Source organism: Crocodylus porosus, unplaced genomic scaffold (genome assembly GCF_001723895.1).
Source record: "Crocodylus porosus isolate Cpor-Errol unplaced genomic scaffold, CroPor_comp1, whole genome shotgun sequence".
NCBI classification, from domain to species: Eukaryota; Metazoa; Chordata; order Crocodylia; family Crocodylidae; genus Crocodylus; species Crocodylus porosus.
The window spans coordinates 36,365,713-36,382,838 of record NW_017728918.1 but is presented as its reverse complement, the minus strand read 5'-3'; the positions used below and the strand labels follow the sequence as shown (position 1 = coordinate 36,382,838).

At 40.1% G+C, this 17,126-nt stretch overlaps 1 protein-coding gene across 2 annotated transcripts in view; it reads left to right on the top strand.

Moving 5' to 3' along the window:
- ERICH1 (glutamate rich 1) overlaps positions 1 to 17,126 on the top strand; it is a 137,350-nt gene that overhangs the window by 33,457 nt on the left and 86,767 nt on the right. For both annotated transcript variants that reach the window (XM_019537480.1, XM_019537479.1), the window contains exon 2: positions 671 to 841. In XM_019537480.1, the coding sequence (XP_019393025.1) occupies positions 671 to 841 (171 nt within the window). The remainder of the gene's footprint in view (positions 1 to 670; positions 842 to 17,126) is intronic.

Sequence of the window (17,126 nt, the reverse complement as noted above, 5' to 3'; positions counted from 1 at the left end):
AAATCAGCTTCCACATCCAACCCATGCATCCCAATTTTGGATGGATAATTTTTTGGGAAAAGGTATGTGTGGTACAAAAGTAACCATGATGATATCAGCTTGCAGGTATGGGATGGTAGGAAATGAAGAGTCGTGAGAATACTGTCTCTTTTATAGTATTACGTTGGCATATGCTGTTGGCACTGTCCATGTTACTTTAAAATGATTAAATGTTTGTAGTTTATTGATTTTAATCAGTGGCTCAATGGAAATGTCTCTGTGCCAGATAAGAAACCTGAATTTTAAGCAGTCATAAAAACCTGGTGTAGGATGCTTGTAAAAATGCCCTGTGTCATAATATAAGCCGGACATGACAGCTGCTTCCTCTACTGCCAAATAACTTTCACTCAAGCAGAGTGTGTGTGCATGTGGTTTTTCATTCTCTCTGTTCTGGGTTCAAACCCTGTTGCTGATCTATGGCAAGTGTTATACCTACTCTCTTGAGTCAAGTTGTTTCCCAGTACATCTATTTCAACTTGATTGCCCATGTTAGCTGTCCCTGAAAAATGGTGACTTGCAGTGTTAGTGGGATGAAAGAGAAGTGCCCTTTATTAATCAGAGGGTGAAAAGGAAGTATAAAAATAGAGACTTAAGTAGTTTACCTATTTAAATTGTCTCTATTATTCCACAGTCTTCATAGCGAAAGTACTGAAGAAGCTCTTTCCTGCTGTTCCCTCCACTTCTTCCCATAGCCATGTTCCAAGTGAGGAACAAAAGACAGCTCTAAGGAATCCAGCCTCCGACACAGGACAGAGGGATTCTAAGAGTATCCAGTCATCATCAGAGCATGCCAATACACCAGGTAATACAATCTGCATGGTTAGAACATGTGCTTCTTTTTTTCTTTAAAAAGGATTACAACAAAAATTAGTCATGGTGTTTTCAAATATAAGCTTGCACTATGAATTGACCCCCAAACATTAAATTATCTTGCTCAGAGTTTGAAATGTTACACTCCATATACTGTGGGAGATGTTTTACTGTGCATTAGGCTAATCTAATGTACAGTAAAGCATTGCCAGCTACACATGCATAGCAATTACTGCGCAGTAGATTAACTGAAAGTGTTATTTGCTAGTACCCACAGATACAGAAACAGATGGTAGAAAATGGCGTTTTAAACTAATGCACCAAAGCACATGTATAGATGCTGACTGGGAGAACCCAGAGAGGGGGGCCACAGCTTCTGCCTGGCTAAGCCTCAAGCCTCAGGGGGGCGGGCCAGTCATCCTGGTTCCAGGGGCATCTCCTGTCTCTGCTCCAATCTCTGCACAGCTGGGAGGGAGCTGCCCAGAGAGCAGGGACAGCTCCTTTCCTTCCCCCACCCCCTGGAGCCCAGACCTGATCCCTGTGCTCCCTACCAGCCCAGAACTTTCCCCAGAGTCCCCTGCCAGCCCAGGGCTGGCACGCAGAGGAGCCTGGAGCTCCCCCTGGCTGCTGCAGCAGTGCAGAACATGGCAGCACCTAAGTTTTCTGCACAGAAAATTCAAGCGTGGTAATTGCATCTACAAATGCACCCTATGTTGTTCAAATTAAATTAGTCCTGGGCAGACTAATGTGAAAGTTAACTCACAATACTAGGAAAACTACAAATCTTGCTGAGGCTTCTCCATCTGTCTTCAGTTCCTTTGACTGTCCAGAAGAGCACTTGCCAAACTCCTCCTCTAATTTTTTTAAATATTGCTTTCTCTGAGAAATAGTGGATCAAGCCCTAACTAAAAATGTTACAACTTGTATCAGATAGAAGATGACAGAACGAAAATTGGAGTTTGAGCTGCTTGCAAAATGTTAGCCCATTGACTTCTATGAAATGCTTTATTTGGGGGGGAGGGTCTATTTTGGGAATATCTTGTTCAAATATTGACCCAAACTGGACCCTTAACAGTACTGTGCACATCTGTAGGATGAAGGAAATGGGAAGACAATCTGAGCATGTGGATTTTAAAGTACTTTGAATCATTCTTCAAACAGAAATCACTGTTCAGCCTTCAGCTGTTATACAGCTGTGCAGGGTGGTACCCATCTTGTTCAGAGAGGCATAAGCTTTCATAAATAACAGCTCATTTCTTCAGATGCTATGAAACATGAAAAAACCTGTTCCTGTATGAAACATTTTGTAGTACCTGACAGAGTTAGACTGTCACTTATGAAAGCTTATCCCTGAACAAGTTGGTCTCTAAAATATAACCCTGCCCTGCCTTTGGTCTGACTTCAGGCTAACACCATTTGTCTTTGCAGTACAGTTGGTCACCGCTTTTATGTAGGACTGATTAAATTCCCTTAATTGTTAGAAAAGTTCTCAGTCAGTAGGAACTAGAAATCAGTGGAGATTTTTCCACTGACTCTGTCATAGTTGGATTAGACTTTAAGACTAAACCAGAATTTCTTACTCAGACTTCTAGGGTGCATCCATACAAGCGTGCATGTCCATGTCCCTGGTGACAAACAGCAGCAGCATATAGTTGTGCCACTGCCTCTTGTCCCTGGGGAATTTCCATGTACTCTGGTGTGTGGCATGTTGCCCAGGTGGAGTAGCGGAGGCTGGGGCCAGCACCTGGGCTGACGCCAGCAATCTTACCTAGAGGTCTGGGGGCTTTCTGGGGCTTCAGTGGCAGTGATGCGGTGGCCGGAGTATGGCTCTAGCCAGGCAGGCTCCAGTTTCCGGCAGCATACCCTTCCACCACGTGCACCCCCATCCTTAATGCATGTTTTTTTTACCCTGGGATCTCCCAGGGTCATAAAAAAAACCCTTGCTCCAAAGTGGCAGCATGGGGAACACCTGCATGTGTGGCATATGTGGTGTGCAGCACCACAGGCAGGTCTGCAGTACCTCATGCTACACATGTGCACTCATCTGGACACGCCTCCTACAACCCAAACTGTTTTTCATGTAAAATAATATAGATTGAACTCAACCATGGTTTTGGAATTAAGCACTGAAGCTTTTTCTTTCTGATGCATCCAACCATGGAGCTCATCTCTGGTATGTTTGGGAATTTTTTGTTTAGTGTGTTGGGCATTCAAATATTACTGGAATTCAGCACTGCAGATTCCTGATGAGGGATTGTACAAATGGGCAATGAAAAGACCTTTCCTGCCCCAAAGAGGGTTTTGATGATAAGCTTCACAGATAAGCCAGAGCTCTGTCTTTCAATGTCTTAAAATATAAGTAATTTTTACTCGTGACTTACAGTCCTAGTGAGCTTAATGAGAAAAAATTACATGAACAGTTACTTGCATGCTGTGGCTTTAAAGCACCACATCTTTAAAATACATTATCAGTGTAAAGCTATATACAATTATGAATAATGTGCAAGTGTTGTATTTGTAATGCATTCATTGTTCCTAAGGATTAGGGTTTTGAATAGTTATGAACAACTTCCTAATTGCAAGGTACTTACATTTTTCAATCTATTTTGTGAGATGCTGAGTACTGCAGTCCATGTGAGTTTGATAGTTTAATAAATAGAAATAGTATTTTAAAGAGTACTTTGATTTTTAAAGTCCATACATCTTATAAATAATTCGAATAATAAAATACAGAAGAACAGTGTCTGCTTCTGATTTATGCTCAAACTTTAACTTTCTGCCTCTAAATTAGATTAAGCTCATGTAACAAGGCCTCAGCATTCTGTTGCAACTGTTTCTTATCATGAAATGTACACATACTTCAATTAAAAATGGAATAATTTTCATAAATGAAAAATTCTTTAGAGTCTCGACCTGTAAATATCTGTACATTAATTGTCCTATTGAATAGTCACACAGTTAAGCATTTGAATGTTCAGAACCTATACTTATTACAGATTTACATCTACCCAGTGTACACATCACTGCTATTTTTTTTGTGGCATGGTGTAATAATATTCAGAGAACAACTCAGTAACACGACTGGTCCCTGGACTCTCCCAAACACTGTTCTGACTCCCTCTTTTAGCAAGTGTTGAGCGTAACATTACTAGTTTGCTACAACGATCCTTTCAGAACCTCTTACTGGAAACTTGGGTAGAGAAATTACAGTGAAAATTTACTTGCTAAAATTGTCTTTTTCTCTTACTCCTGGGTCTTTCTACCACCACCAACAACACCACCTCCTTCTACCCTCAGCAGGTACACACTCTTAAGACCTTGGCAGCATTAACAGTGTCTGGGAAAGGTTATACTGTCTGGGACTGATTAGTCCAAAAATAAATTCCGAAGAGTCCATAATAGTTGACATGTATCGATCCTACAGTCTCTTCCCATCTATGTGTTCCTTGTCTCAGCCCTTATTAGGGGCTCCCTTGTGGTCTGGAGGAAGAGCAGAATGGTGCTGAAAAGATTACCAGTATGAGTCCTCCTTTCGCCTAGATCTCTATTTTGTACCTGCTGGACTTAGGTATAAACAGACTATAGTGTAGTAAGTGTGTAGCCTTAAGACTGAAATATGCATGTATCTGAACTAAATGAATGTTTCTTACTTTGAGAAAATAACATTTTAATTGTGAGTGCAGTACTGCTGGCATCCCTTAAACTGATTACTTCCCATCATTTTGAGGCCTCTAATAGCAGCCCTTTGACATTTGCTTCTCTTCCATCATTTATTGTTATTATACACAAATTATTATTCAGTCAACTGGAGTGCAATTATAAAGTAGAGAGTGGGACTGAAAAAAGCTTTGCACGCAAACATTTTATGTACTCAACTGACATACAAATAATTGATATTTGTTATAATGTAAGCAGTTAGGCAAAGTACCTTTTCTTTGTTGTTCAGTTAAGCAGGTGTGGAAGTGGAGTTGACTGTATTTAGCTCTGATTAAAGTGCTTTGTCTTTGTCAGTTGTTTTACAGATATTAACTGTTGGATCTTTAAAAGAACCCTATGCTTTCTTTTGCTTTTGGGTGAAAAATGAGGCACAGAAGAAGTGAAGTTTCCCAGTTGACATAGGTAGGATTAGAACTGAGGAGTTCCAGCTTCAAGTCTTTTGCTTCCTCCAGGTTGTTATTGAAAGCTCTAAAATCACAACATTATACTTTTGTAAAAGGACAAGCCATTTTACATGGATTTCTGCTTTATTTTATTTATCAGTTTTTATGCATGGTTATAGGTAACACACATTCTGTTGGTAGGTGATATTTTTAGAAGAGCTTTTCCTCAGGCCTCTGAACAAATTTGTCTGAGTGGAGAATTTTCTAAATGCAGACATTCTTCTGTTAGTGCAGGCATTATTAACAGCATATGGGTCTTAAAGTGGGCAGTTACTGGGTTGATCAGGATGTAATGTAGAGTAAAACAACACTTTTTGGCTTTTGTCATATGCTTACTGTAAAAATAAACAAAACACACTTCCACAGTAGGAGGTCTACTTTTGGAAAGATGCAAAAATAGGAACTCATTTACAAAGATTGCTTAGTTATAAAAACTCATCCAACACCTGCTTACCTGTTAAAAAAAATCATCTTTCATATTTGTAGGCTTTTAAATAGGCTGTAATTAAAATTGGTTTTCATTTAATTTTGAAAGTAAGACATCAATAGATTTGATTAACAATAGGTAAACTGTAAGAAGGTGAATAAAGTTTGTTACCTAAATGATGGGGCTAAATTTCTATATAGTCAAAATAATTGGAAAGAGGGATTCCAGGCAGAAACATAAATGTCCTTTGTGGTTAGTGATTTGAAGTGGTATAACAAATACCATTCCTAGATTAATTTTAATCACTATTCCCTTTTAAGGCAGGAAAATAGTTTTGTTAGGGATGAAGGAGGAGAACTCATATCCTGCTCTACTTCATGTAATACTAACCAAGTTAACCTGGGCTGTTCTATTTTTCAAAATAAAACAGAAGCGTTCTGCCCAATAGTTCTGTGACCAAAAGTCAGGTGTATTCTTTTGCTGCTAGAATACAGCATGCTCCTCTGCTTCTGATTCTGCCTAATTTGATTATGGATAAGTTTGTCTGTCTGACTCTGCCTTCCAGAGGAACTTGACCAATCTTATCCCTACCTCCTCATGCTGCCTGTGCTAAGGCGAGGGGGGAGGGGAGAGCCCTATATATATTTGCCCTAGAAGATTATACATGAGTAACCACCTCTTCACTGAAGAGTCCTTCTCTTCTGGTTAAAGGTCCGTAATTTTTTAGGTTTTTTTCCCCCAGGGAAATATTCCTCTGCAGTGACAGCCTAAGATCTTAGCAGGGGATTTTATTTCTTCCATGCCTTTGTTTTTCTACCCAGGAAACTGGTTTTGGTATCATGTTTGATTTTGAAGGTGCTCTTGTCCCTACTTAAAGGATTAGAAATATTACTGTCATGAGTTTCTAACTGCAAAAATTGTTCTATATTTGTTTATGGCTAGAATGACTGAAAAACTGAAAGCTGTTGCTATTAGTCTTCCTTATGATGATATTGTGCTCTATTCAGTTCCCAGGAAAGTTCCCAAATCCTATATTAAGGAATGCATGTTTAAAATCCACACCACCTCAAAGAAATACCTAGGGATGCAGATTGGATTGAGAACTTGTCTTTATGGCTAGGGACAAACATTACATAAACCGGTTTAAGTGATCAGAAACTGGTTTAAGCCTGTAACAGAATAGATGTTCAGTATACATCAACCAGTTTGAAAATGGCTGAAACTAGTTCGAGAAAAACCTGGTTGAATGTAGCATCAGACTTAACTGATTTGGATCAAACCAGTTTATGCAATGTCTGTCCCAGACCTCTTGCTGGTTTAAGTTAAATCAGACTCCCCCAGAATGCTCTCTGGGCTGGGCAGGATTCTCTGCTCCACAGCAGGGTTGGCCCCTCCCCTCTGCTCCCTGGCTGGAGTTCGGCAGAGATGCAGGCATCAGTCTGGCTTCCCCCTGCTACCTCTCTCCCTTCACCATCCCCTCAGCCTTACACAGACACCTCTCAGCATTAGCTAACAGACCACACGCTGCCTATGGTCTGTGCTGAGGCAGACTGGACAAAAGCAGAATCAACAGGTAGCTGGTAATGTCCCTGTGGGAAGGTCAAGTATACCCACGTTATGGAGAGCCCTGAACAAGAAGATCCCTCTGGCCATCACAGGCTCACTGTACTTCATAGGGATCTCCCAATCTGTTCCCATGGAGCTTTATTGCATTTCCGGGTGCACCAAATTGGTGCAATTACGCGGTCAGGTGCTATTTTGGGCGGTGGGCAGCGGTGAGAAGAAAGATGTAGAGAGAGAGACAGGGCAATGGGGAGAACCAGCAGCCTGCTGCCCAAGGCTGAAGTCCCTGGGAATGGGGCAAAAGACTCATCAGGTCTTCAGAGCTCAGAGGAGCTCAGAAAAAAAAAGGAAGGAGAGAGGGGAGATCGAAAGCAGAAACCCTGGCTCTGCACTAATTGATTGTAGCTGGTACACGATTAAGCTGTCAGGACAGTAATTGATGGAGGGCGCAGAAAAAAGAGAAAAAAAACACTCAACCGCTGGAGTTGTGATCGAGATACCCGGAAAGGGAACCAGGAAAGAGACTAAGGAGCCACTGCAAGGTGTGTTTTGTTATGCTTCTGGCCCCTTCTTTTTTTTTGTGCGTCTGGTCTCACCGCCCATAAGGAGGAGTGTCAGCCGGCTTTGGGTCAGGGAAATCATCACCCTCCCAGACTTAATTAAAATAATCAAAGACATGGCAGGCGAGATTGCGGGACAGAAGCCCAACACAATTTCACCAACTGAACCCTACCCTGACACCAGCAAGACAAGTGGATGTCCTCAGGACACGGGGCCTCACGTCCATATCCTGCAGTGTCTCAACAGTCCCTCTATTGTTTTCTTAAGGGGGTGATAAACACTGTGTTAACAATTCCCTGCTGGGCTGGTCAGAAAGAGGGAGGGGTGGAAAACTCCTCCCTAATCAGGGCGTCCTGCTTGGACCTGGCCATGCCTCCTTAGCTTATCACTGTGGAATGGAAGGGAGGGCTGCTCTAACGCCCCCTGGGTTCTAGTCTGCATGTGCCTGCTTCTGGGATGTCTGTGCAGTCACAACCTAATTCAACCTAGCCAGGTTAGACTAACCTGCAAAGATTGAATCAATTCAGGCTCAGGCTTTTTGAATGTCTGTCCCTAGCTTATTTGAGCCTTAATGATACTATTTGACCTTGTCTAAACTTTGTACCTTGTGGCTGGTGGTAACTAATATCAGTTTATGACTTTTTATTTTGAGGCCAAACCTACCCTCAGCAAGAATAAGTATTAGGGAAAATGTTTCTGTTGAGATCTATAAAGCTAGCACCCATTATATTTAATAAACCTTCCTAGAGTTCCAATATTATAGGTGGCATCTTATGTATTCTTAGTATCTTTTCCTGCGATTTGACTAAAATAGTGTGAGGTTGTGTAAATAACTAAACAAATGATAAGGTTAAGTTGCTTGTGTCTGACTTCAAATGTGCATTTTCTTTTTGCCTATATTGTCTGCCTCTTTACCCTCGACCTATTTTAACCTTTATTTTGAATGACTTCAAGTTTGTTGTTTGGATGCAGTGCACCTCTTAACATCAACTTTTTACTGAAGTAGCAGATAAAACATAATTACTTAAAATGAGATCTCAAGTCTTTGGGTATTCTCTGCTCTGCACAGCCTATTTTTCCACTATGGCTTTTGTGAATTGAAGACGATTGAAATGACTAGCACTATTCTGAAGTCTGAAGAACTGCAGAGCCAATTCACTTGCATTTTGTCATTGTGTTGATCTTTTTTGTTTTGCTTTATAAATCTATTTGGCAATGAGGAAGAGAAACTAAACTAAACTATTGGATATAAGCTCAAATTAAAATACTTCAAAGTTGGATACAGAAATTTCATATGACATGATATAACTAAGGACCTACTTGATTTGTGGTTTTGTGGTTTTTGCAGAAACCACAAAACCTGATGGTATCTGTGATCACTGAGTAATATTCTGCTGGCTGTGATTTCCCATGAAATCAAGCCCCCCCAAAAACCCAATGTATTATTCATATAATATGTTGTTTTAGAATCTCCCAGTCCTTATCATGATACTTAGGCAATGAAGCAATCCCTTTAGCCACTCTCATGTGTTTGAGATTTACTGTCTGGTGATGGTGGGGTCTCTCTGCCAATCTGTGGCAAGGGATGGAGTTGCCAAGAAATGCTTGTAAAATTAGCCCTTATTGCTTCAAGCAGCCCATGAAAATGACTTTGTCTCACCACAAGTTAAGTAGGTCCCTAGATATAAGTAGGTCCCTCACCAAAACCCGGTGTTCTGGAATATAAAAAATACACAGTGAATAGTAAAGCACGGTGTGTTTGTTTAGTGCAGCTAAATAATGTTTATTCTCTATCTTCTGTTCCTTCATTTTGAATTATATAACATTATGCCACGTAAATGTGTGAGTAAAAAACGTTTTTCAACTTCAGCATCAGTACATGACCTGTATACCTGTTAACCTAATCCTATCTCTTCTATAACAGAACTATTCCAAGTATTTAATCTCAAAGGACAAAAGTATCTAGGAAAACAAAATGTGGTAATATTTTTCTTGCTGATCTGATAGAATTGCTGTAGTACATATGCTCAAGGAAAAAATTTCTAGCAGTACACTGTGCAATAAACAGCTTTGGAGGCTGATTAAACATTCAGTTTCACTTTAGCTGTTAATTACTCTGAAAGGCTGTCTAGTATGAGCAAACTAAAGAGCAATAGAGATTATAATTATTATTTAACAAAGTAGACTGTCACACGTTTTGATGTTCTACAGTCAATGGCCTAAAAATGCTCTGGTGCCTCATTATAGTATAAGTGGGATAAATAACCATATGTGAGCAGAATATAGGTAATATTTACTCAGTGTTAGACAGCCATGTCAAAAGAGTTGCTATTCCAAGTGCTAAACTGATAGATCTTCTGCATAGGGGATCCAATATTTATAATTCTTTTAGTAGGTCTTTAATTCTTTTAGTAGTAGTGGGCTATATGTATGCAGTCCCTGCCACTTTTGGGAACAGTCTAAAGCCATAAGACCAGGACTCCAGTACCTTGCATTAAAATGTACTTTGCTGTTGAATGACCCTTCTCTGTCCATTTTCCACCCCCCCACACACTTCTTTTCTTTACATATTTACATATTAATTTCAAATAGTTTAGCTATCGTAGGGGGAGATAGTTGCTTCTGTGACAACAACCAAAAGCAATTTAACAAATAGTTCATCTAATAGTATGTAGCAGTTGCCTAATTGGAGTAGAAAACGCTAACATTAGCAGTAAGTATAAACAAGTTCTAAACCTGAATGTAGCCAGCTGTGGGAAAACTAATTATCTTAAGAAGGGAAACAGAAAATAATACATATGTAAGAACAACTTGGTAAAATGGACTTGTTTCAGCTGAAGGAAGGAAGGATATCTAGTTCAGTTTATTCTCAGTGTGTCTCCATTAACTGCAGTGGCTTTAAGCCAGGGATGAATATTTGGTTTCAGTATTTTTTGTTGTTGTTGAGTGTTTTGCATCCTTTTTGCACAGGTGTAGACCAACCAGTCTATATTTTTGATGACCCATGACTGAATCAATCAGAAAAAATCTAACAGAGAGAGACTCCCAGGGAGTCCTCTACCTATTGGCAAGTCTCTTCTGATTATAGTCACAAGAGCTTCATGTCTTCACCATGGAAAGCAGGAAGCTTATTATATATCTAAAACTAATAACCTTCCTGTACCTTTCACACATTCCAGGCAATTTTGAAAGTGGTATGGATGCATTTTAAAGAATTCACCATAGAATAATGCAGTTAGTTCTTATTCCAGTTGTTAGCAAGAGAGACTGGGATTAGAAATTATCTACATTTCCATTCAGATTCACATTCAGATGGATTCAGTGTGGGAATTACTATCCTTTTGTTTGAGGGAAATAATTTAGTGACTTTTAAAATCAATCTTGACTGTAACTGGTAAAGAGGACTTCCAGTCTGCTGTAGAGCTACAGGATATGCATCCTGTATTTCTATCTACATACATTATATCTTGCATATTTTCATTGCCCCTCACTGGCCTCCATTGTTCCTAAGGGTTTCCTGTAGATTCCATCATGTTCAAATTCCACCTGTTCAGTACAGCCACACTGCCTCAGTATATGCTATGTGGCATGCTTTTTATTTCTTTTTTGTGGTTCCCTAGTATAAAAGAAACTGTGGGCTCGAACAAATAGCAGCTTGGACCCACAACAAACATTCTGGAATCAGAATTTTTTTTAAGAGGAAGAGGTTTTCTTTTGCTGTCTGGTGGTTCTGACTTCCAGTTACAATTCTAAGAAAGATAAGGAATGAAGCAAAGAGCACTCTTGGCGCATGCATACCTATGTGTGCCTGCTGCTCAGGGCAGTCTCCTCTTCCCATGCACTTTGACACAGTTCTCTGTTGAGCATCTGGTTCCCGGACAGCTAAGATTGCTGATCAGGCTTTTGGAAGGTAGATGATTTAGGGTTCAACTCAATGAGGTCTCTGAGATGTCAGATAATTTTGAGGGGAGAAAAAGTGACCTGTGATTTGGTATTTTGATCTTGAGTGCTCAGGTATTTTGATCTGCTAACTGTTACTGTTAGCAGATCTGCTAACTGTTACTGTTACTTTTTACATCTAACAGTCTTGAAAGCAAGCACCATAATCCAAGACTCCCCCTTCCATCACTCCCCCTACCTCTCCGTGGGTGTCCTATTTCTTGCCCAAGGAGTCTTGAATTTTTTTCTGAACAGTAGTTCAGCTTCAACAGATGGGAAGGAAGTAGTCCCATTGAGTCTAGTGTCTAGTCTTGTTGGGGAGCCATTCTCCTGGCAGTATACCCCCAGAGGATGAGGAGGGACTTAACCTTGCATTTTCTGCTTCCAGGGTAAAATCTAAAGCAGAGATGGGCAACATTTTTGGCCAGAGTGCCCAAAAAACCACAATGTCTACCTTGTAAGGTGCCGGAGTGCCAGCATACCACAAAAACAAAACAACAAAACTGGAGCAGGGGTACATGCGTATTAATATAGTTAAACATAAATGTTGGGTTTTTTTTACAGTAAATACCAGGTTTATTAAAATTCTAAACCTGGTGACAATAAATAAAACTCCATATACTACCTTTGTTCTTACGTATTCTTTTTTGTTGGGATGAGAGAGAAAAAGAGAAAGAGGAGAAATAAGAGAAAAAGGAGAGAGAGAGAGAAAAAGAGAAAAAGGTAAAGAAAGAAAAAAGAAAGAAAAGAGAAAAAAGGGAGACAAAGAAGATAAAGATGAGGAGAGAAAAAAGAGAAGAAAGGGAGAGAAAGAAGAGAAAGAGAAAAAAGGGGAGAGAAAAAGAGAAACAGAAAAGGAGAGAAAAAAGGGAAGAGAGAAAGAAAAAAAAAAGTAGAGAAAAAAGAGAAAGAAAAAAGAAAAAGAGACCTACCTACCTCTCTATGTGGGCAGAGAGATGAGAGGAACAAAGGCAAAGAGCTGTTATTTGACATCACCAGAATCTGCTCCTTACTCTTGGAACTGTTTGCCACATCTACGGTCCAAGATGCAGATTTTGCCATTGGGCTCTTCAAGTCACCACTGTGCTCACAGATAAATTCTTTATTTACTGGAAGACTGCCATCCTCATATTGAGGTACTGTAGTTTCCACCGATAAAATTGGTGCTGAATCTAGCTCCAAATACGTTGATTTTCTTCAAATGCCATATTTACTTATATATATAAAATGAGGCTTTTCCCCCAGTCAGCATGTGGTGCGGGAGCCCCTCATCTTAGATTCACATATGAAGCAGAAGGGGGAGAAGACAGTGGCTATGACTCTGATTCTGCCCCTGAATTCCTTTCCCCGTCCAGCCAATCAGGAGCCCTAATACTGCTGCATGGCCAGGCAACAGCTGACCTTCCATGGGTTGTACTCCAGGATGGAGCAGCCTGAGCAGCATTTGCAGGGGTAGGGACTAGGAGGCTTTGTGGGGAAGGGGCAGAGACTGAGGAGAGTGGGATGAGGGGCAGAAACTGTGGGGAGCTGGGGATGAGATGCAGATGATGTCGGGGGTAGGAAGTCTGCAGGGAGAAGAAGTGAGTGGGACAGAGGGCGGGGGGGCACCTGATTCCCCCCTCCTCTGCCAGCCACTGTTTTTTCTGATGTAGCATTGGAAGGGGGTGGGGGTGGGAATCAAAACAGTCTTCCAATGCTTATAAGCTTATAAATTTTCCATATATAAAATCTGATTATTGGGCACACATCTTATATTTGAGTAAGTACAGGTATCCACACATGTGTGTGCATGTGTTTGATATATCTATTTAACATCACCCTGAAGCTGGAACTAATTACTATAATGTATATTTGAATTCTCTAAAGCAAGAAATGGTATGGGATGAAAATTTGGTTCAGAAACTGAACCTTTGCGTGTACTCTTACTTTGATAAAAAGATCTGTGTATTTCCTGGATCAGTTACAGGAGAATCTCAGTAATGATATAATCAGTGAAGGTAATTACCTAATTGTAGTACAGATATGACCTTTTAGATTTGAAGTTGCTGCTGTATATGAAATTGCACCGAATGAAAGTGATGTTCTATTAGGCTGTTGGAAGGAAAATTCAACCAATAAGGTCTACAATCTAGGGCTATTTGGTGAAAGGTTTAGCCAGGTAATAGCTTAATTGGAAAATTATACCAGAAATGTTCCTGTAAACTCCTGCAGTATAACAGGTGGATCTATATGGACTTCACTGTCCCCAAAAAGCCTGTTCGTGCACCTCAAACAAGCCAATATAGCCTTTATTTATAGCCTTCTATGATGAGTTCTATATTAGGGTGTTAAGGATAAACTGAATTGAATGTATGTTTTTTTTTTCCTTTCCTCCAAATTGCTGTGGCTTTTTTTTATAAATACATAGCCCATTAGCATTCTAAATGTATGTTTATAAGTCTGAAAAAATGTTTTTATTGAAGGAAATTATTTATTTTATCAATTCTACAGTTGGCCCTCCCAGATTAATATTTTAGTGGTTAGAGTTTGGATAATCCATAGGTTAAACTTTGAAATTATTTCTTTCCCAAAGGTAAGTGGTAATGTCTTGGCCTGAATAGTCAACATCTAACTTCAGGTAAATGCATGGAAGAGATGGAAGGCAAGAGAAAATGTAGCGCTCTCTATTTTTCCCTGCAGGAAGCCAAGGAGGATATCCTACAGCCACTTGTTAACTCTTTCAGTCAGGGGTAAAGAGTAGCTGTACCAGAAAGGAAGAATAGAAGCTCTTCTTATGCCTTTTGACTTTTTAAGAAGGGAAAAAGTCAAACTAATTCAAGTGATTTTTGTTTACTTTAATAAATTGTGAGAGGTTCAGTAAGGATAGTACAAGGCAGAGAGCTCCCTGCTGACATACCCCGCCCTATCTTCTTGGTTTTGCTTGTAAACTTAGAAGGAACATCAAGTCAAGTGAGTCCTGAGGCTACTGCAACTGTTAGGGCACTTTAGAAGCTGTGCATCATTGGTGATTCTTGGGGCAAAGTGACCTGTAGTGCCCATCTCTCTCCAGATATGGGTGGCCATTGGCTCAGGGAGCTCATCCACCCTTTGACAGGTCCTGTTTTTGGTCCTGCTGGGTGTCCACACACTCTCCTCACCCAAACTAGACCAGGTGGGAGCACCAGTTGCTGATCATGTTATAGGCTGTACTGGTTTACAGGGTACCAGATAGCAGACCAAGAGAAGCTTGGCCTGACAGAAAGTAGCAGTGTTTTAATGCCAAGCTTGCATGTGTCAGTAGGCTCTGTTAGGAGGCCATACTAATGTGAAAATGCTAGCTTCCAGTTTGGCAGCTGCTGTGTGCAGACTGTGGTATCTCATTGTGCAGATTTGTACTGTATAGATATATACAAGTGCAAAAGTCATCGTAAAACACTAGGTGTGATTGTGTACATGAGCCAGAAGCTCACAAATTGGTACCTAACAGACAGTTAATGTGCCCTCTTGTGTTAATTACTGTTTTTTGGAAATGAAGGGGAGGAAAGAGGCAACATTTAAATCATAAATGTAGTTTGGGAGATCACTGCTTAGCATAAGGAAAAACTATTTTAAAATAACCCAACTTTTTTTTTTTTTTATTTAAAACATCTTTTTGTGTTTTGCTTTTAGCTCATGTTAGATAATCTCATGGAAGGAAATTAGAGTTTCTCTATTTAATATCAATGGGAACAAAATTGGGCCTTACTCTTGAAGGATTGAGAATGGTACACAGAAAGGTGTGTGAATCGCATGACTTGAACACACATGGATACAATGCCCGAGCTAGTCTGTTTGTTTCTTCATATTGAGTAATTATTACACTACCAGCTTCCACAGCGAGAGAAGGACACTTACACCTCAGCATGTTGTATCACTACAAATACAGAGCTCTGTGGGGCATGCACATATACCTAGCCCCCTGGCTGGAGAGCTACAACGTTACTGCAAGGTGTGCTTTCCATCTAGGAGGCAATAGCAGGACTGATCCTTTGTGCCTCTCTGCCCTTAAGGGAGCCTATCAGTGAGCCTGACTGCTGGCAGCTTGGCTTCTCCCCTGCGAGGGAAGGGTGGCACAGTGTCCATGGTCAGCTGTCATCAGCTCTGGTCTACCCAGACCAGGAGTAGCAGCTGTCAAAGAGAGCCCTTCTGTCACCAGCGAGAGTGACAGGCATGCAAGGAAAACTGTTCTTCTTAGCCCCTGCCACTCCTGTGGGTTGGGAGTTGTGTTTGATAGCTTCTGTCCAGGCCTGGCAAGGATGATGGCAGCTTGCAGCAAGGAAGAGGCTAAATTGCCTTTGGTCCCATTCCCAGGATGGGAAGAACTTTTTGGTACAGATGGCAGAGAAACCAACTGCAGGATAAGTTCTCCATTTGCTGATTACTTATAAGGGAGAATTAGTTGAGACTCTGAAGGTGAAAATCAACTTGGAAAACTGTGACCTTGAAATGTCAGAGCTCAGCAGTTGCAGAGCTAGGGAACAGTGGATTCCAGGGCAAGCATGATATTTGGGCCTGCCAATAAAACAACATAAAATGCACGAATACATGCATTAATGCACACACAAATAATACTTTTTCTTTTCTACTCACCACTATTACTAAAATGTGTTCTAAGTACCTTCACCGTGCAAATTCATCAGTGGTCATAAATTAAGGTTCCTAGCCCTCTCATTTTTAATAGATAATGTTGCTAAATCCATGAAGTCTTTCTTGTCTCCTTGTGCTATGCAGATAATTCCTAATTATTTTGAGTTTCAGGAAGGAACATCAAATAACTTGATACTATTATGGGGATGGTTAAAACAGCACAATCTTCACACATATTTTAGACAAACTTGACGGCAAAGCACTATTATCAACAACCAGTAATTTAGCCACATCTTCCACTATAAGTAACTGAGATTTTAGACCTGTTCTAAATGCAAGTAATTTTTCCAAGCAAGATGACAGAAAGGTTCCTGTTGTATTCTTTCACAAGTTTCTCAGCTTCTTTGTACAGCTACTCATCAGTTGCTGACACAAGTGTCTTTGGTAGAGTTACATTAAACTTTGCAATGATTGCATCTTTGCTATGAAAGCAATTTGACAGCTGGGCTAAAATTATATCCAAACATCCATAGAAACATTAACTTTGAAATATCTCTCAACATCATTCAGTCTTTCATTTCAGTCTCTCACATAATTCATGAAAATAATTCACTTTCTCCATCCCCCCCTCCTCCTCCCTCCCTGCTTTTCAGACATTCGGGTGTCACTTTTTTTTGGCTTCTTCAAAATTATTTGGAAATAATTTGAGTAATTATGAATGTTATGGTCTTGTCTAAGCATGTTTTTTAGAGTGTAGGCATTTAGAATTGGCAGTTTCCAAACTTTTTGTTTGGAACACAACAAGAAATACAAAATCATAAGTGCCTAAGATTTTCTTTAAATTTAAAGCTTCATTACATTTATCAACTTTTTCACCCAAGAAAATTTTTCTGTAAACCTCCTTTATTATGTTAATGTAGCAAAACCTCAAAGTAATAAGCTATTCATTTCTTCATGACCAGTGTGGTGAACATATGGTGTTCAGAGTAATGTTACTAACAAGCTCTGAGGCAGAAGCTAAT